General features: G+C 33.3%; 1 protein-coding gene, 1 non-coding gene and 1 pseudogene across 4 annotated transcripts; all 3 read right to left on the bottom strand.

Moving 5' to 3' along the window:
• Positions 1–2,733: 2,733 nt before the first annotated feature.
• Positions 2,734–2,805, bottom strand: TRNAT-UGU. Its single transcript has one exon. It is a non-coding gene; the product is annotated as a tRNA-Thr (tRNA).
• Positions 2,806–4,362: 1,557 nt separating this feature from the next.
• Positions 4,363–7,283, bottom strand: LOC120155328 (probable E3 ubiquitin-protein ligase RHB1A). 3 transcript variants are annotated; one of them, XM_039166880.1, is made up of 5 exons: positions 7,063–7,283; positions 5,841–5,978; positions 4,803–5,178; positions 4,603–4,712; positions 4,363–4,504 (listed from the first exon to the last, which is right to left on the bottom strand). In XM_039166880.1, the coding sequence occupies exons 2-5, from the start codon at positions 5,904–5,906 to the stop codon at positions 4,475–4,477; spliced, it is 582 nt and encodes a 193-aa protein (XP_039022811.1). In that variant the 5' UTR covers positions 5,907–5,978; positions 7,063–7,283; the 3' UTR covers positions 4,363–4,474. The 3 variants fall into 3 exon arrangements, with proteins under 3 accessions (XP_039022811.1, XP_039022812.1, XP_039022810.1); XM_039166881.1 differs by lacking the exon at positions 7,063–7,283 and having other exon boundaries at positions 4,803–4,932; positions 4,969–5,178; positions 5,841–6,252; XM_039166879.1 differs by lacking the exon at positions 7,063–7,283 and having other exon boundaries at positions 5,841–6,252.
• A 305-nt stretch (positions 7,284–7,588) lies between these two features.
• On the bottom strand, positions 7,589–10,089 carry LOC120155330 (annotated as a pseudogene).
• Between the last annotated feature and the right edge of the window lie 10,882 nt (positions 10,090–20,971).

Raw genomic sequence — 20,971 nt, 5'->3', positions numbered from 1 at the left:
TGTTGCTTTGTTGAGTCTATTAACTTTTTTTATAAAAAAAAAATAAGTCCATCAACTATTAAAAGGTATAAAATAATCCTCTAATTATAGGACGATTTTTCTTCTGTCTCCTTACTATTAAGAGTTATAAATTTGTCACTCGGCTATTCATATTTCCAAACTTACCCATTTTCGTTAAAAAAATGGCGTTCGTTTGAGCTAGACGTTAACTTGTTAGTTGGGATACGATAAAATTATATTTTAATGATGTTTACTGACATCGTCGTTGCTTTTTCAAGCACCGACTCGACAACATAATGGATCGAGCAGTGGTTCGACGACATAATATAAATAAAGAGTCGATCCATAAAATACAGCTCAAACGGTTATGAGATCAAATTTTATTATATCACAGTTAGTAGGTTAACGTTTAGCTCAGACGATCGCTGATTTTTTAACGGAAAAATACGAGTTCGAAACATATGAATGATTGATCGACCATTTTGTAACTTTTAATAGTTGAAGACTCTACAAATCAATGTCCTATTGTCAATAAACTATTTTATAACTTTTAATAATCAAAAGACTTAACAAAATATTATCTTATATAATTGGAAAACCATTTGTGCAATTATTAATGGAGAAAGGTGCAGATATAACTGAAAAGGCAAATGAAATCCCTTTTGACCAACAAGGAGAGCGTCATCCCCATCTTATATTGCAAAGCATGCCTTTCAAAAAGCTGTATTCTTAAGTTTGCTTATTTTCGTCATACTTATTTCCTAATTATTGAAATTGAAACTTTTTAGTCAACATTTTAGGTCAAGAAAAAGGCAGGTTTAATTCTCCCTTATCAACCTTTTAATAAAAGTGTACTTTTCATAAGGCGCTTGGGGCGGTAGAAGTTGAAAGATTAAAAATTATAAAAATTTTATAAAATAAAATAAACACACATGATATTATATAAAAAAAACATGTAATTGCACAAATACGAACACATGTTGGACGATGACTATAATGCATGTGTATAAATATTGTATTTAACCACTCAATGGGTGCTTGTTTAACCTATTATATTTAAACGCCTTATAATCTATATATATATATATATATATAAATAATATGAGATTTGAGAAGTTTGTGACCAAAATGTTATTTTAAGCTATCAAAGATAGGTCACGAACTTAATTAGACCAACGTTGGCACATCAGTAAAAGATAAATTTTGATATCGTGATACCAATAATTTCGAATGTCGACAACTAACAAAGTTTAGGACTCGAGTTTGATTAAATTCATAGTCTATCTTTAACGGCTCAAAATCAACATGTTTGGCCACACTTCTCTAATCTCATATTGGTTAGATATAATTTTTTAAGTATTTAGATATATTTTTTTAGATATATAATAAATGAGTGATTAAAGATAAGACTAATGTGTGCATCTTATCACCATTGTTTGGTTTGTGCTCGTACATGTGCAGTTACGCGCCTTATACATACAGTACACGTGTTTATAAAATCCGCATAATTTTCTCATATTTTTAGTCTTTTAGTTTTTCCCCTCCACCTATAATTATACTCTTACAATTATATTGCCATTATATAAACAAAAACATATGTTTGACATAATGTGTTTTGATCTTGGTGACAAAAGAAATACTAATCATAAAAATAATATGGAATTAATGTTAATCTCGGAAATAATATTTGTTAGGATGATATTTTGATAAATAAGAAAAATCACAAAGGGGAAGGGGGTTAAGATGAAGATAAGACTTTATACCTTAGCAAATAGGAAAGGAGTTGGGAGAGGTGAAGAAGGCGGAACAAGAGAATGGAAGAGTTTGAAGTAGTCATAGGACACGTGCAATTAATTCCTCTTGTGCGGAAACAAAAACGATGGCTATTGAGCTGTTGCAAGTGTACGAAATTAACCCCCCCCCCCACCAAAGAAAAGAGTGGGGAGCCAGTGCAATTAGGGATAGTACTGTAAATCGGCGGGGGAGAGGGGGTTGTTCTAGTCTTCTAGATAAGAGAGTTGACCATTGACTTAACCTCCCTTCCCTTGGCTTTCGTAGGCCATCAGATATAGCACTCTTTTTAACATCTGCTTGTGACTTAGTAGTGGCTGTGTCAAGGACGCCCGTTGAGGCCGAGAACTGGTCCAAATCCTGGAACTGACATTTGCCTGGGAATATGCTTCTCACAAAGCCCAAAACGTGCCATGTCTATATTATTAAAATAAAAAAAAGTTAATTCCATCATTCTATCCCCAAATCATAATCCTAGTTTTAAATCGGTCCTTCTATATTATTACATATTTTTTTCGAGATATAACTCCTAATTTTTAATTTATTAATCGATTAATCTGAATCGGATACTATAAAAGCAAGGGCGACCTTCCAATCAAGTTTGCTCAAACGCCAAGATTCGAATTCCTAATCTTACTTAAAGGATTTAATGTCTTATCTTACTAGATCAACCTATTATAAGTAATATTGGATATTTATTTAAAACACATTAAGCACGTTAATTTTGTATTAGTAGCGTATTTAAAATCAGTAAATATACAGTTTTGGGTCAGTCGTGTAAAAGTCAGAAAGCTGAGGTTTTGATTGTCAAGGCAAATCATGTTATGTTGGACTGGGAAAGAGAATCAACAATGGTAGGAAATGACAAAAAGCCTGCACCTTGGAACAAGAAATCAGCCGACAAAATTAACTACCTGTTTTCTTACATGATTAAGAACAATATGCCCTCACGCAGGATTGAACTGCGGACCTTCAGTTTACAAGACTGACGCTCTACCACTGAGCTATAAGGGCTAATTTGAATGTTACGGCCGAATTATCCTACACATCTTAAATTAAACTACGAAGATAAGATGATGAAGAAACACAACATTTTGGGGCACCGAGATTCCGCATTCCATGTACTTCAAACTTTGTTAAGCATATATGTTAGTATTTATTATTCTTGGGTTGGCGTAATTAGTTGAGAATTCATTTAGTTAATAAATGATTAAAGAATTATCAAAAATTAGTTAATTTAGTGAAGGTATTAGAATTTTTTATGAAGATTAAGAGTTCAAATTATAGTAGTGTGAATGAAATAGACTATACTGAAAGAGTTGCACTCATAACTTATAATGGACTTTTGGAATAATATTCGATTCAAATTAATTAATCAATAGATCGAATAATAATGACTAAACTAAATAAACGACTAAAAACTATTATCTTAAATGATAATTAATTTTATTATAATGTACATCTTTTTATATAATTTTTAAATAAATCAATTATATAACATTATTTAAATTGAACATGTATCATGGACTTGGTCAAATTTATGCACGAAGTTAATATATTTGTTCAATCAATCTGTTTTTTATTCTTGCATACGATAACATATTAGTATATTTTAAATGTCTATATTGTGGTAATAATTTTTGTGTGATATAAATTATATAATATAAAATAATAAAACAATTACAATATATTACTTAGAGAATGAGTTGGATTAGAGCTTGAGTGTTAGATTCCAAACTTGGCCCATATTTAAAACGAGCTTAATTATTTTTTCACTCATTTTTAGATTTAATATTTTTGTCAAAATCCTCCCATTCTTTTAAGTGAACCTCCGGATTTTTGTAGATACTTTAGCATTTTAACAAGTCAAAATTGATCACAATGTAAGTCAATTTGTATAAAAATCTTTTATCACTTTACCTATAATAATTTTTTTTTATAAAAATACACATTTTATAAAAAAATATTTTTTATTTAAATCATATTATGGATGTAATAAAATCTATTACTAATAAGACACCCACTGAATAAACATAGCAGAGATTATAATTTGTATATTATTATTTATATTGTAATATTATTTGAAAAATTATATGTTAATTTAAAATTTGATTAGCTAATAATCCATCTTATATCAATTGTAATAAGTTCATGTATGAATTTTAATACGTTCGTTACCTTTTTCAAGTGAAAAAGAAATTATGAGACGTCAAGTCCTTTGAATAATATCCACTATTCTGCCATCAAGCAAATTTTCACATAAAGATGAACCGGAGATGATTGCAGACACATGCCACTTACAGAAGCAATCCTAAAAAACAGAGACACAACATTGGCTGATAAGATCCAAGTTTCCAGACTCATGTGAAAGATGTATATATATATATATATATGAATGTTCGTGCGTGCGTGCGTATGCAAGAAGAAAAAGTGCTTCTATGGACAACTAGGAAGGTTTTCTGGACAAACAAGGCACTATAAAACTACCAATGTTCACAAATAGGCAAGACTCCCTTATAAAAAGGAGAGAAAATCCAAAACAAAATCTACAGCAGCCACTAAATATATGATGATGAATGAGGGGTAAACAGTAAAAACTGAAATTCTGATGGGTTTAGTAAGCTGTAACCTTTGCAACTAAACTTAATTACAAGCAGTCAAACTTGAGTCCAGCATCAGGAAACTAATAGGTGGGTAAGTCAAATACCATTTCCTGCATTAGAAGATTAATAGGACCTTCTTGTTATCCCCTTCGTTATATACAATAATTCCTATTGACTTATAAGAGATGAAAATAGTTTCAAGACAAACCTTATCACACACAGGACATGTCTCACTTCTTTCCATCCATTCAAGAATACACGCAAGGTGAAAATGATGTTCGCATTTTGTGATAATTTTTGGATTTTCTGCTTCATATTCTGCAGGAGAGAACAGTAAAAAGAAACTGGGCTGTAAAACTTTTTTTGCAGTATGCACAGAAGTTCATAAATTGCAAGGGGAAGACATACCTTCTAAACAGATTGGACAACAATCGTCCTCCTTTGTAGACACAATTGGTTCAGCTGGTTTTGAAAATTCCAATTCCTTTGCATCCTCAGATTTTATAGAAGTTTTTTGAGTGCTGACAGCAACTGTTTCTTGAAAGAAACAAATATTTGTAGTTTGCACTGCGTCATCCCTCTTACTGTTATGAATTCCTTGGGCAGCTGAAGGAGTTTGAGGATGTCCTAAAGCTGCATCGAATGGAACTGGAGCAGGAGGAGGTTGGTAAGCATCAGGAACTGATACCTCCAGATTTGTGTCAACCAACAGCCCGGAGGAGAGGGCAGAGGCAGTAGCATTGCGAGAAGATAAAGGCACATGCCTATCGGAGCCTCTTGGGTTCTGTTAAAAAAGGAAGTTCAACTCAACAAAGATAATGAAAAGGATTTCAATACGATGAACAATTTGTTCAACATAGTTCCCTCTTTAAGATCACCTTTGGATAAGTATTTAAGCTATCCATTTATAATAAATAACAAGTATGAAAGCAGACAGGTCAACAAGAAAATCCAATGTTCATTTTTCAGTTTCAAGTTGTTCTAGAGTTTAACTATGGCACAAGTGTATGCTGGTAGAAATATTTTACTCGTGAGCAACTTAAAAACGAGGATCAGATCAAGATTCATGAGCAACTTAAGGGTAATAGAGAATTAACTATTGGAAATATCTATAACCAGTTGCATCCAGACACCCATTTAGTACCATAAGGAAAGATAGAAATGAAAAGGCCCCAGCATTTCAGCACGTTTAAGGCATCTTCATCCTCTCAAGTGCACAAGAGAGTTCAGTTTAACTAGTTTTTTAGTCAAATCATACATTCGCCATAAATTTTGCACTGAGGCACTTAATAGAATATATGGTACCCTACACTAAACCTGAGGTGAGCTGAAGCCAAATTTGAAACATAATAAGTCAATTGCACCATGAAAATGAGGATGAGAAACTAAGCTGAAAAAAAAGCAAAAAATAGAGAACAATTCCATGGTGGAAGAAATTGTACTAACATAATAATATGCCGGTGCACTATTTTCAACTCCTCTAGAAGAGAAACAACAGCAACAACCCCCCATTCCTTTTACTTACGCATATAACAGTACTAGTACTTTGTACATTAGAAATCCACACATCACAAGGAGAGAAATCTGTTATAAGAAAAACATTAAATCACTCTTGAAGATATAAAAGGCAAACTGTTTCATTCAGTAAACCATATTCATGCCAAATGCCGCATGAAAATGTGAAAAATATTGTAGATAGTATACCAAAAAAAAAAGTTAGAAGCAGTTAGATGTACCACACCCATATACAAATAACATAATTTCTGATAGATAGTTCCTGAAAATTAATGAACAGCATGAAGTTTTCTGAGCAAAAGTAAATTCGAAAAGAAAGTGACAAAATTACTTATATCATCTCACTCACAGACAATAATAGAATACACAGGAAATAGCCCAAACCAAAGTCAAACTGCCTGATACTCTTTACATCACATGCTACAAACATTCTTATATTCTGAAAAACTAGTAGCAGAATTATAAATGCAAAAACAAATGCAGCATTCATTTCTAATTGTCAAACACAAATACCATTTAGAAACTTTCCCCTTCCACTCTGTTCAATTGTTCTGTTACAATTCCATATCCAGAATTTCAACATGAATTCATCAAAATAGACCGATCAAGTCAACTGAAAACCAAACCAGATTCTGATAACAGGAGAAAGTAGAAGAGTAGGAGCACTGTAAGTCTGTAACAATCAAGGATGGTCTGAATCTCAAATGTATAATCAAAGCACAATTTCTTCTGGACAAAGTTTAATTAATATATGTGGTGAAACAATAACGAGATATAAAACAGGTAAATTCAGTAAGAAACCAGTCAAGAATCAATTGCCTTCAGTTCTCTTCATCAACTAGCACCTAAAAGATTTTTTAATCAATAACAAATTCGCATGGAAATTACTAAAATGATAAGAGCAATAGAGAAACTATAAAATAATCTAAACAAACAAAATCAATCTCCAACGCAAAACCTATAACGACAACACAAACAGCTAAATTTCATAACGTTGAGAAACAAATCCAGTTAAAATTTTAAAACAAGTCTAGAGCTAGTAAGAAAATAAAATCTTCTGCTTAGTGAAACCCTAGGGATAATCATAATTTAATCAATAAACAGCAATCCAAATTCCAAAATAAGAAGAAAATTGAATAGGATATGCAATCACCTCTAGATTGAAACTTCAACCGAAAATGAATGCAATAATTTTCCAAGCGAAAATTCAATGATAAAATAAAGTTTAGTCATTCATTTTTTTATTGGTTAGGCTTTGTTTCGTGTATGGAAAGGATTTTCAGTGAGAATGAAAGACTTCCCAAATTTCAAGCCTCCTTTTAAAAACAGATTCCACTATTTGCAGAATTTCATAGAAATGCTGTTTCTTAGTTTTCCATCCACGCGCCAAGCTCTCACGTTTATTCCACGCGCCATATTTAAGAGAATAATTTTAACAAAATCCGGCTAAAGACGACGTTTTTTTAACAAAGTCGGAGGGCGTTTGGTGATGACAGTTAGTATCCTCCAGAAAACAGACATTGAAATTTATCTTTTTTCGTAACATCTTCAAATAAAAATAAGACAAATTTATTTAGGTTTTTATTCTTTTCTTTATTTTATAAATTTATTTTTTTCCTTTATAAAAATCACCATATCTAATTGAAAGAAAAAAAAAAGCAAGTTCAGGGCATGTCATTAACATAAACATTCAAGATAGAAGAGATAGAAGGGCGACATTTATAATGATACCACATTCATTCATCTATGGTAGCCACTGTCATCACCATACAAGGAGTGCTCTGAGTGTGCCCTCCTATACAGAGTCATAATTAGGGCTTCTCCTTCCATAAGGAAAAATATTCGTCTCTCATCTTCGATGACCACCATCATCACCGGACAAGGTGTGCCTTTTGCGCCTCCTATATTAGTCATGATCATCACTTTGCTTACCATATGGAGAACGGGAACAGGATCTTCCTTGTCTACCTTGAATGATAATCTCTATCATTTCGTCTAGGTGAGTGGCTACGAGATCGTCTATGACCTTGTCCTGCAAATGTTTGGCAAGTTGATCACCATATAAGAAAAAGTGACAGATGAGAATGTTCAAAATTTAAAACTTTAACATGCTCAAAGTATCGAAGCAAAATAACTTGAAAACGTAATAAAGAACTTCCAGAAAATGCAAGAGAGACAATGATACTGGTATCTACATCTTCTATCTCGCAAGCCTTGATACCTCCCAGGTGTTGGTGTTCTTACTCGGGACTTTTTGCCTGCATTGTTAGGACAAAAGCAAGTTAAAATATGGTAAGATAAAGCAAGCCGTTGATATACTCGAACTAATTATTATTGCCGCAACATACAAAATCTGAAACTTTCTGCACTATTAAAGTTGACTACATAAATTATATAGAACTATGTAAGGGGTTTACACAACCAACAAGAAATTCTAAAATATTAAACGTGTGTGAAAGCCTCAAGTTGTTAGGCAAGAATTTTAAATGACGCATGAAAAGACCAAAACATAGATGAAATGTGTATGTCAGGACGGTATTTCAAAAATGACAGAAATAATAAACAGTTTCTCCAGATACTGCTACTGGTGTGTAGAAAAGGACAAAAAGGGATGCAACCCTTAGCAAAATACTTGAGTTTGAATCCATGAGTTTGGAATGTCGATGCAGAACTCAGGTCATGAGAGGGTACAGGTTGAACTGTTAAGAGCTTAGTTTTCGATGAAGCTATACATGCAAGACCTGCTGCCAAAATTTATCAGGCAAAACTTCTGAAGAAAGCAAAATTTAAGATGAAATTCCTCGCATGATATATCTTCACTATAAACTAACAACAAGATCCTTTGTATGAATTAATACCTTTTCCACAGTGATCAATCCACCTTCAAATACTGAACATCCAAATACTTGATGCAGCAGACTGCACCCTCGACAGTTTCCATGGTCACAAAACCAAATCCACAAGATTCTTTAGTGTGTGGACCGGTGACTAGATGGCACTCCACAACCTAGCACAAAAAAAAAACTCGTGATATAACTCCAGAGACAAATCACCACAACAATCCAGACCCACTTATAATCCTAAGGCGACTCTTGTTATAACAATTTAAACCTTTCTATCATCATGAAAGTTCTACAAAGGCAAAGGAAAGAACAATTTACACCCTTAACATAAACATGTTGAAGGTTCATACTGCAACTTTTAACGCAACACCAAAAGAAATAGAATTACTTGAACAAACAAAGCATGTTATCTCCACAAAATATCACTTATACCTTTCCTTCATTGCCGAAATACTTCTCAATATCACCAGCGGTTACTCTTGTGGATAAGCCAGTAACATATAAGGTAATTCCTGGATTGGCTGCATCCTGAGAGTCGCAACTCCTGGGGCGATAAAAACTAAATCACTACAAACGATTTGAACTGCTAAAAAAACAGAAAAAATATGACACTGATATATTATATGAACCAAGATAATAAGATAAACAAATAACTAAGCTCTTATATAGCTGGACCTAGAGCGACTCCTTCGGGACTTTGGCTGACGTCCACTTCCCGGAGAAACTGGCCTGAAAGTGTCAGTTTGAAGGAAAATTCAATTTATTTACATTGATAGAAAATCCTTTAAGAAAAACTGACCTTCCTTCCCTTGAATATGACATCTGCCAATACAGCCAAAAAAAATCAAAATGTTAACATTAAAATATGCACTCCCTTACCTTGCTAATTTTAAACATTCCTATATTTTCTTTTCATTATTTTCTTCGCTATCAGACATTTTCGCAGGCCGCAGCAACCAAACATAGTAATTTCAGCCTTTTAAGTTATAAAATACTTTTATTCATGATTTCCATTAAAAATTGCATAAAATTTATGAGTTTTTCCTCTTGAATTTAATACTAGAACATAACATACAAAAAATTGAAATCATAACACAGATTCACAACCATAAAAACACTGAAAATGTTTGAAAATATGATAAATTTAATTCTAGACAAAATGATATTTTACTAAACTGGTGAGCCTTTACACATTCAAAATAAAAAAAAATGAAAAAGGAGTCGAGGAATAAAAAATTGAAGATTTACCTTTTTATCCTTAGAGAATTTGCCTGAGTCCACTCAGATGCCCCAACTCGGTAATGGCTGGTCTATGCCGAGGGAAAGACGGGAAATCAACGATGGTTAAAGTGAAAATAAATAAAATTGGGAACGTCAATGATTAAATAATATGGCACGTGTTATTCACGTGTTTATACCGGACGGATTGGGTACTTGGGCTTATTCCGGGTTTGAGAAATAAATTTTTATAAAAAAAGATTAAGGTGAAGATTAATTTTAATTTATAGGTTATAATAGAAGTTTTTAATAAATTTATAAATTATTGAATATTAATGATAATAATAAGAGGAATAGAGTGTGCTGATTGAATTTAGTTTGATTTTATTATTGATATAATACATAAAATAATGTGAAATTACGTGTCAAAAAGAATTGTTACATGACGATTTTGTTTAAAATTAATGAAATGACTTTACTTTCGCAATAACATTTAACTTTTTCTTAAAATAATCATTTAATAGTCTTAAAATGTTATATTTTTCTTATTATCTACCTAAATGTCTGTAGTGATAAAAGTATGAGTGAGAGAGTTAGAGAAAATCTGATAGGTAAAAAGTCATTTGGTGAGGAATGGACGGCGTTTGTCGATAGTCTTAGCAAGAGAGTCTCTAGGAGAGCAGTCAGGGAACTATTCCATCATCAAGGTAATTTTTTACAGGTCTATATTCTGAATGTTTCCAACAAGCCAAAATACAAGAACCATACATTTGTGTTTGTTCAGTTCGAGAAGGAGGAAGGTTTAAGGAAGGCAATTGTGAACATTAATGGAACATGGATAAATGGTAAAAGAGTTTATATTGGGGCTGCAAAATACCAGAGTTATCGGTCCAGTTTAGCTGCTACTTCCAATACCCAAAAAGAAGTAAAGAAGTCTAAAAATGGTGTAATCATGAGAAGAAGTGAGGGGCCAGAGCCTTCAGGTAGTTTGAGGGATGGAAGATCATACAAGGATCTTCTGGTATTAAATGGAAGGACGAGGGATGATCAGGTGATTGAAGATATCAGTGAGGGTCGTAAGGGGAGGATTTCTGGGATAAGAAATGTGTGGGAGATGCACATTCCTTCGGTTAAATCGGATTGGGTCAAAAGGTCTTTAACAGGGATCATCAAACCTCTCTTTGACTTGGAACTGGTCCAAAAATGGTTTAGCTATTGATGAAATTAATGTTATGATAGAAAGCTGGGCCTATGCTTGGAATTCTTGCATTGTCACCTTCAGTTCGGTTGAAGAACAAGCAGAGATATGGTCGAAGAAAAAGGAGGAATTTTTATTTTGGTTCCAATGGCTAGAATATTTGTTGAATGAGGATGGTATCCCTATAGCATTTTATTCGGTAGAACTAGTCGGAGTTCTTTTGTTATGTTGGAATATTCAATTTATGGAAAAGATTGCTGGCCAGTGGGGGAAGTTGATGATCATCCAGGAGTCGACGACAAATAAAAAGGACATGTCAGCAGCAAGGTTACTGTTGAGGGTGGAGAGCCCTTTTGATGTACCTGAAACAATCACGATGGGATCTTATGAAAGATCTTTCAAAGTAAAAGTTAAATTGGGTTCGGTGCATAAAAGACAATAGTTTATGTCTGAGATGTCATCTGAGGTTGCAGAAGAGGGCGTGTTCAGAGAGATTGCAGCTTCAAAAGAAGAAGAAGAAGGAAGTGCAACAGATGAGGGTGGCAGACCTGACCTGGAAGTTGAGAATACTAGGTTAAGGGTAGACACTTGGTTGGAAGGGGTGGAGTATTTGAATTTTCAGGCGGCAGTGGGGTCCAACAGTTAATGCGGTAGGAGAGAGAATGTGAACAAAAATAAAATAGGAATGTCATATTCTTTTAACTTTGGGAAAAATTATAGTGGGGATTTTTGGGGATTAGGGTTAAGGAAAATTATCAATTTGGAGGGAAGCAATCAAGCCTATTCAGAAAATAACAGTGAGCCCATTTCCACAGATTTTAGAATGGTCCCGTCTGGGCATGTGTTGAACATAATAAAAATGGGCTATAGAGGCTCAAATGAGATACGGGTGAAGCCTCCAGAAGTATTGAAGCATGTTGTTCTAATGGAAATTGATCGAGGGAATGTCATAGATGATGAGGGTGGTAGTGGTGCAGCATCAGAAAAAAATGATAACCAGAAGAAGTTCGTCGTCCCATCTTTGAATCGGAGAAGATCAAGAAGTGTTGTTAATATTTTTTATGACAGATTATACAATCGATCGAATAGGAAAAAAGCTGCAGAAGAATCAAAGATGTGATTTTCTATTTTGTATGCTTCAACAGAAAATAATAAATTAGTTTCTATTTGGCAGGTGAGCAGTGTAACATCCTAAACTGCGGGTTAGTGACTAAATCATAAATTTTCAGAATTTGGTGATTAAAGTGGAAAAGTTGAAAGGTTCAATGATTTATTTGAAAGTATTTCCTGAAAGTGTTTAGTAATTATCAAAGGAAATAAAGGGGCAAAATGGTCATTGAACAAATAAAAGAATAAAATAATATTTGGGGTTATCTTATAACCCACGTGGAAGAGAAATGTGGGAAACAAATGTTTCCAGACATTTCTCTCATCTTCTTCTCATTCTTCACCGTGGAAGCTAAGCAAAGGTAAGTTTTCGGTTTAGCTAATTATTTGTTAATTTTAATATTGAGTTATGATCATTAGATGATAACTAAGCTTAAAGAAAGCTTAAGTTATCTTAAAATCAAAAGATAAAGGAGTTAGGAGAGATTAAAGATTTTGAGTTCTTGAGTTGAATCTTGAAATAAAGTTGATAAGTTGAATTTGAAGTTAAATTTGACTTGTCATCAGCTTAATTAAGAAGTATTAAGTGTTAGACTTGGATTTGAAACATGTTGAATATTTGGTATGATTTTTGAAGTTTATATAGAGGAGAAGATTTTGAGGTTTAAGATGTGAAATGATAAATAATAATGCACATGTTATATAATACTATAGCTATAGGTATAGTTGGCATGCCAAGAGTCGAGGGTCTACGTGGTCCTACGAGACAATTCTACGTGGTCCTTCGGGACATATATGTAATTCAGTGGAATATGTATGTGGTACTTTGGTACACTTATTTGGTCCATTGTATTATGTATATGGTTCTTAAGGAGTGGTCCTTCGGAACAAATGTGATATGTGGTCATTCGGGACATTTCTACGCGGTTCTTCGGGACAAATATTCAGTGCCCCTAGTGGGAATTTATACGAGCTGTGGTGACAACATTAATGCACAACCTCAATGTACTCACATACCTTCCGTTCTCAACAGTGTACATGGGCTAATAAAGAAATTTAATAAGTATACTGAATATGATATGTATATATGATTTATTATATGGAATAGATCACAGGATTTATGAAATGGTGTATTGCTTGGTTAATGCATGATATGTTATGTATAAGGGTGTTAAATTATAAGAATTAATGATAATGAATGTGAAATGTGAAACGTGTTGATAATGATATATGTGTTTCATGATCTGTATAAAAATGTTTATATGATAAAAAGAATTAGTGACATGTGTACATGAGTTAAAATGAGATGATAACAAATACATTATATATGATATGAATATTGGTAATATGAAATATGTTATAGAAATTACATGATGATATGTTTATTCCTTTGGTATAGTGATATATGTGTTATATGATGAATATATGGTAAGTAAAAGGGATTAATGATAGTATTTGCATATGTATACCTTTTGTTTATATGAAATGTTATATGGTTATATAATATGTTTTATATGACTCACTAAGTCAACGACTTAGCGTGTGATTGTTTCACGCGTAGGTTTTGAGAAGAGAAAAATTGATAAAAGTTATACAAGACAGGTCAATTCCTCCTTTCCAAAGATCAGATCAGAAAATAAGTTAATAATATGTATTTTGTAATGCTTATAGTGGTTGGCATGTAAACAAAAATTTGAATCCGATATGTTTTAATCGGTTTTGTAAAGTCATATGATTGAATTTTGTAATGTTTTAAATGTGTATATGTAACTGGTAATTTTATACGGATGAAACCTAATTTATATGAATTTATACGTATTTTATGGAAGTACTACAACAGTACTGTAGCAGGGTAATCGGTTCCCCGATGACAATTTGGAAAATTTCAACATTCGAGTATTGCAGCAGTGTACTGTTCACGATACTATTCATACCATATTTTACTATTCATAAATACGTTTTTCCCTCAAAATTTTATAACAAACACAATTCAACAATATATGATCGTATTTTCTTAAAATGAGTTCAAATGTTTTGATATTTTGTAAGAATATCATTTTTAAAAGTTAATGTGACATCTCGGACTCGTATTCGGGTCGGGTACGGGTTAGGGTGTTACAAGAAGAATGTTGGGTGTATCATTTAGGGGGTGGGAAAAAGGTGTTTGCTCAGAAGTACTCGAAATTGAGCCAGGGGAAGGAGGATGAAAACTAATTTCATTCCCTGTTTTAGGTGTATGAGCAATTGAAAGTATGATTAAGTTTTCTTGTGTTACATGGAACATTAGGGGTCTAGAGAGGAAAGAAAAGGTTAGGCAATAAGAAAGATGGTTGTTAACAGAAAGCCACTTGTCTTATTCCTGCAGGAGACGAAAGTTGAAGTGGTGAGAACAGATTTGGTTAGACGTTTAGGGGGAAGATACTTCAAGGGATTGCAGTTTCTCCTGCAGAAGGATCTTCAGGAGGTTTAATGAGCCTTTGGGATGAAAATTATTTTGAGTCTCAAATAATAGAAGTTTTGAAACAATTTGTGGCAATAAAAAGGAAATTCAAGGTTGCAAATGAGAATGTATGTTTAGTAAATGTTTACGGACCCATTATAGAATCGGAGAAGTAGGTCTTTTTTTAGGAGTTACTCAGTTTCTTAGGCGATGTGGATTGTCCATTATGTATGGGTGGTGATTTTAATTCGTATTTATCTCAGGAGGAGAAGAGAGGTAAATCACATAATTTGCATTCGATGAGAGTTTTTCGAGATTTTGTATTTCAGGCCAAATTGGTGGATTTACCGATGATGAGTGGTAATTTCACATGGAGCGACAATAGGGATGATCCTGCTTTTGTTAGATTGGATATGTTTTTAGTGAATGTAGATTTTTTGTCGATGTTTACAGATATTGATCAGATCCTACTTCCGAAGTCCTTATCGGACCATAATATAGTGGTGATAGAGAGAAGAGATGTCAATTGGGGTCCGAAGCCTTTCAAATTATTCAATTACCTTATGGAAGAGGAGGGTTTCCAACAGATGATGGAGTTGAAGATTAATGAGGTGAAGAAGGTTAAAAGCAGAGGAATTGAAATTATGTTAAAAGAATTGAAGAAACCTATTAAATGTTTGTCCTCTAATAATCATATGAAATTATCGAATTTGATTGTGAGGCTGGAAAATTCTATTTCTGAAATAGAGGTAGCAGTGTAATAGGGGTCTTCTTAGGTGTCGATGGAATCCATTGCGAAAGCTAAGAAGGAGCTGTGGTTGTTGTACAAAAAAGAGGAACATATTTGGTTTCAAAAATCTCTAGCGAAATGGATTCAAGATGGATATCAGAATTCTCGATATTTCTATCAGTGCTTATCAAATATGGGAAGAATAAATGGCCTAAAGGAATTGAAAGTGAATGGTTAGGTTATTTCGAATCCGTGAGAGATAAAAATTAATGTCTGTGGGTTTTTCAAGAAAAACTACAATTTGAAGCCAACTTTGGAGGTGTTGAAATTTGATTTGCCTTTCAAGTACTTATCCGAGAATCAATGTTCAGTGCTGGAAAGAAAGTTTTCAGAGGAGGAAGTTTGGGAGGCTATTAATTTGTCAGATAACAATAAGTCCATGGGTCCGGATAGATTGAACATGGTTTTTTTTAAAAAAATTGGCCTTTACTAAAAGAATATATCTTGAAGTTCTTTGAGGATTTTTACTTGGGTAAGAAACTGCAAAAAAGTGTGAACCATACGTTTATTACTCTGATTCCGAAGAAGTCAAATCCGGTTGGAATAGAAGACTATATGCCAATTAGCTTGGTGGGTGGATTGTATAAGATTTTGACAAAAGTTCTTTCAATGAGGCTACGGTTGTGCTTAAATTACATGATTGACCATTCACAGTTCGAATTTATCCCGGGGAGGCAGATATGTAATTCTCCTTTATCGCGAATGAAGCCATCGACTATTGAAGGAGAAAAGGTAGGAGATGTATCACTTTCAAAGTGGATTTTAAGAAAGCTTATGATTCAGTTGATTGTGATGTCTTAATGAAGATTATGGAGCACATGGGTTTCGAACAGAAATTGCGTTCTTGGATCTTCGAGTGTATTTCATCTTCTACTATTTCTATCTTGGTAAATGGCTACCCGATAGAAAGTTTTAACATATCGAGGGATTTACGTCAAGGTTGTAGTCTATCGCCTATGTTATTTAACTTAGTAAGAGAGCTGTTTAATTTGATGCTATCAAAGGCAGTTGAGTTGAGTTTGTTTAATGGCTTTCAGATTAGTTGTGACAGTAATTCGTTTCTGTTATCTCATATGTAATTCGCTGATGATTTAATTAATTTTTGTGGAGTGACTGAAGGTCAATTGAAGAATGTTAAAATGATTTTATTTGTTTTTGAGATGTGCATATGTTTAAAGTTAAATCTTTCGAAAAGTAAAATTTTTTGGGTAAATTTAGAGACATCGATTGTTAATGATTGGGTAATGTCTATTGGGTGTAGAGCTGATGTTTTTCCGACTAAGTATCTCGGGCTCCCTCTTGGATACAACCGGAATTCGACAGTTTTATGGGAGCAGATTATCAACAGATTTAATTAGAAATTAGCTGGTTGGAAAACTTCAAAGATTTCCCTTGCTGGAAGTGTTGTGCTTGTGAAATTTATCCTCTCGGCGCTTCCAATATATTATGTGTCTTTGTTTAAAATGTATTCTCAAGTTGCTAGATTGTTGAATTCAGTTATGGCAAATTTTTTATGGGGTAGTACTTCACATAAGAATAGAGTTCATTGGGTTAAATGGTCGCAAGTTTGCAAAGAAAAGAAGTTTGGAGGGTTGGGGATCAATGATTTAAAACTTATGAATAAAGCTCTATTAGGTAAGTGGGTTTAGAAATTTGGAAGCGAGAAAGAAACCTGGTGGAAAAAGATGGTGTGCTTTAAGTATGAATTGGATTGAAGAGATATAAGGTTGAGAAGTAGTTTGTGTACCCAATCTTCTTGGCTTTGGAAGTGAGTTTTTAATAGTTTTTGGTCTGATGACATGTTTAGCATAGGGTTTCGTAATCTTTTGGTGTTGCAAGTAGGGAAAGGGAATTATGTTCGATTTTGGCAGGATGTATGGATCGAAAACCTTCCTCTTAGGTTGAGATTTCCTATTTTTTTGCTTTATCGATTAACAAAGATGGGGTTATAGTAGAATTTGGGTCACTTAATTATGGAAGATGGGTGTGGGATATTCAGATGAGGAGGAATTTGTTAGACTGAGAGGTGAATCTTTGGGTTAAATTGCTTTCGATATTAGACAAAGTTAGTGTTGGAGTAGGTGATGATGACTATTGTGTGTGGAGAGGAAATAGTGAAGGAGTCTATTCGGTAAAATCAGACATTAAAGCAGTGTCAAGCTCATCGATTTTGAATTCGCTTTGGTCGAAGTTTGTTTGGGCTAGTTTGGCTCCTCCTAAAGTTGAAATTTTTTATGGCAGATTTTTCACCATAAAATGGAAGTTAAGTCTGCCTTAATTAGGTGGGGTGTTAGCGAAATCGATGATCATCTTTACCCGTTTTGTGGTTCGAATGTCAAATCGGTTAGTCATTTATTTTTATCTTGTAAATTTGTTTGAGGGGTGTGGATGAGATTCCTGAGGATGTGGAACGTTTGTTCAACTTTGCCCAATTGTCCTAATGATTTCATTTTCGTGTGGGTTGATTTAGTTTCGAATTCTGAGATTTGGAAATTTATTTCATTAGCAGTTATGTGGTTTGTTTGGTTACGTAGAAAAAAATTGGTTTTTGAAAATGGAAGGTTGTATCTAACCAGAAAAACCAATCTATGTTTTCTGGTTAGATATAGGGTGACTTCTTGGTTTTTGACGAAGAAGTCTGGTTTTCCAATTTCTCTTGATCTTCTGGTAGGTAACCTTACGCTGACAGATGTGCACAAGGGCAAGTTGAAGAAATTTTCAGCATTCACAGGTTGGTGTCTTCCCCCTTTAGGTTGGTTTAAAGTTAATGTGGATGGGGAAGTGGGCTATGATTGGAGGTGCAGTGGTATTTGTGGGTTGCTTAGGGATACAGAAGGCAAGAAGCTGGAGTATTTCTAGGTCGTGTCAGGACCTGGTCTGCCGGTTCTGGCAGAGCTCAAAGCTATTCAAGCAGGGTTGAACTTGTTTTTAGCTTCAAAGTGGAAAGATAAGGGGTGTCTTATCTTGGAGTCTGATTCTCTGGTTGCTGTGAATTAGATAAAAATCCCAGAGTACTGCCCTGATGTGTTTAGCAATCTGGTTAAAGAAGTAGCGAAGTGTGTGTTGGATTCAAATGTGTCGCTTAGGTTTGTGAAGAGAAGCAATAATTGGGAAGATGATGCTTCAGCTAAGGCGAGAATTGGGTAAAGGTTGTTGTGGTTGTATTATGTTTTAGGAGTTTGTTTGGAATGTTAGTTTTCATTCCTAGTTAAGGTGTAGTTATCTATGATAGGTTGTAATCTAGGGGGTTTTTCTTAGGATGTACTCTATGTTTCTATTAATAAAATTTGGGCACTCTTTTCCTCATTCCAATGCTCGTTAAGATACCTTGTATCTTAACAGTTATGAAGGGGATTTTTAACGAGACCTCTTCTTATCAAAAAAATAATAATTATGTGCCTAAATAAGCTTCAAAACAAGAGAAAATTGAATTATGACTTGTTAGAGTTTGTGTTTAGACAAATTATCTGATTATCAAGTATCTAATTTGAATATAAAATAAATTAAGATACCTTGTATCTTACAGTTTGAAGGGGATTTTTAACGAGACCTCTTCTTATCAAAAAAAATAATATTGCCTAAATAAGCTTCAAAACAGAGAAAATTGAATTATGACTTGTTAGAGTTTGTGTTTAGACAAATTATCTGATTATCAAGTATCTAATTTGAATATAAAATAAAATTAAGAAATCAACTAATTTGAAGTAATTATATATAAATTAAAAAAAACTAAAATAGAGTAATACATATAAAATATTATTATTTTAACAAAAGGGATCATAAACAATGAGGGGAAATGATTTATTTTAGGGTAAAGTATATAAATGGTCTTCGATTATAGGGTGTTGCTTTGTTGAGTCTCTTTACTATTAAAAGTTATAAAATGATTCTTTGATTATAGGACATTGTTTTGTTGAGTCCCCAGACTATTAAAAGTTATGAAATGGTCACCCAACTATTCATATGTTTTAAACTTGTCCTTTAAAATTGACGATCATTTAAACTGAACGTTAACCTATTGACCGAGATATGATAAAATCATATTTTAATGATGTTTGTCGACACTGTCGTTACTCTCAAGCACTGGCACGATAACATAATGTTTCAAGTATTGGCTTGATAACATAATATAAATAAAGACTCAGTCTAAAAAATACAACTTAAACAGTTATATGATAAAATTGTATCATATCTCAGTGAGCATATTAACATCCATTTCAGACGGTCACTAATATTTTGAACGAAAAAGGAAGAGTTTGGAATATATAAATAGTCAAGTGATTATTTTGTAACTTTTGATAGTCAAGGGACTCAACAAAGTATCACTTTATAGTCGAGGGACCATTTTATAACTTTCAATAGCTGGGGACTCAACAAAGTAACACCCTATAATCGGAGGACTATTTGTATATTATACCATTTATTTTAATGGTATTACTATTTATATTATTTGTATTGCACGAATAAGATTTAAGTAAGAAAACCAAAAGGAGGATAACGTTTGAGGCAATGCATATAGAGAAGTTGAATAATATATATATAGTAATTTTAAGGCTTAAACTAAAAATAAATGTTTAAATTATATTTCCTCTGTTTTATTAATTTCATCTTATGTTGATAAAGTATATAGTTTTAGGAGATAAATTCAATAGAATTAACGGAGGAGTACATGTTTTTACTTTAAATTTTTAATTTATTTTTTTGTCAAAATAAATCTTTAAACTATTATATATAACCACTTTAATTATTAAAATTATTTTTTTGTGTTCAAAATGACTCTCCAAATTCTGATTTTTTTAAGTTCTTAATTTTTTTTTATCAAAATAAATATATAATTCGGTGTAATATGTTAACATCTCATTGGTTGGAAAAAAGATTTTAATCGAGAAATATCAAAACTTAGAATGATTATATATAATAATTAAAAGATCTATTTTTTAAAAAAACAATTTAAAAATGCAAAGAAAAAAACAAACAAAGTTCAGAAGTACAACACCCAAGCCCACATGTAGAAGCCCAAACTCGACATCAACAGTTAGGATTTTTCACCCTAAGGAAAAGCTACCGCCGCCAACAACAGATCCAGGTTGTCCGATGGCGTGTGTGATGCACGCGTCAGTCCTTTTATCTCCCCGCTGCGTGAGCTTCACCGATCGCCTCTCCAGCCTCGTGAGCTGCTGCCGATAACTCCCACACCGCCATCGCCATCAACATAGGTCAAACAGTGAAAAACATGCAACCAAATAAAAAATGAGATCAAAAACCCATTAAAAATCGAATTAAATATCGAAAAATCAGATATTTCACCTGTTCAAAACTAGGGAAAATCTTTACTCTACAACCGACTGTTATCACCAAAACACCACCATAAATCAAGGGCAACAACCAAAAATCGAGTGGGGCTATTTGGTGGAACAAAAAGGGAGAAACCAGAGAGATTTTTTCGAACAGGAAAAGGGGGATTCG

The sequence above is a fragment of the Hibiscus syriacus genome, unplaced genomic scaffold (assembly GCF_006381635.1).
Source record: "Hibiscus syriacus cultivar Baekdansim isolate YM2019G1 unplaced genomic scaffold, ASM638163v2 tig00111166_pilon, whole genome shotgun sequence".
In the NCBI taxonomy this organism is placed as follows: Eukaryota; Viridiplantae; Streptophyta; class Magnoliopsida; order Malvales; family Malvaceae; genus Hibiscus; species Hibiscus syriacus.
This window is presented reverse-complemented; position numbering and strand designations above follow the sequence as displayed.

Coding starts and splice junctions, on each gene's coding strand:
- LOC120155328 (XM_039166880.1), bottom strand. CDS start 5,906: ATGGGGGGTTGTTGCTGTTGTTTCTCTTCTAGAGGAGTTGAAAATAGT. Junction 5,179..5,840: donor GTGCACCGGCATATTATTAT/GTTAGTACAATT, acceptor CTTTTTTAACAG/AACCCAAGAGGCTCCGATAG. Junction 4,505..4,602: donor CATGTCCTGTGTGTGATAAG/GTTTGTCTTGAA, acceptor CTTCTAATGCAG/GAAATGGTATTTGACTTACC.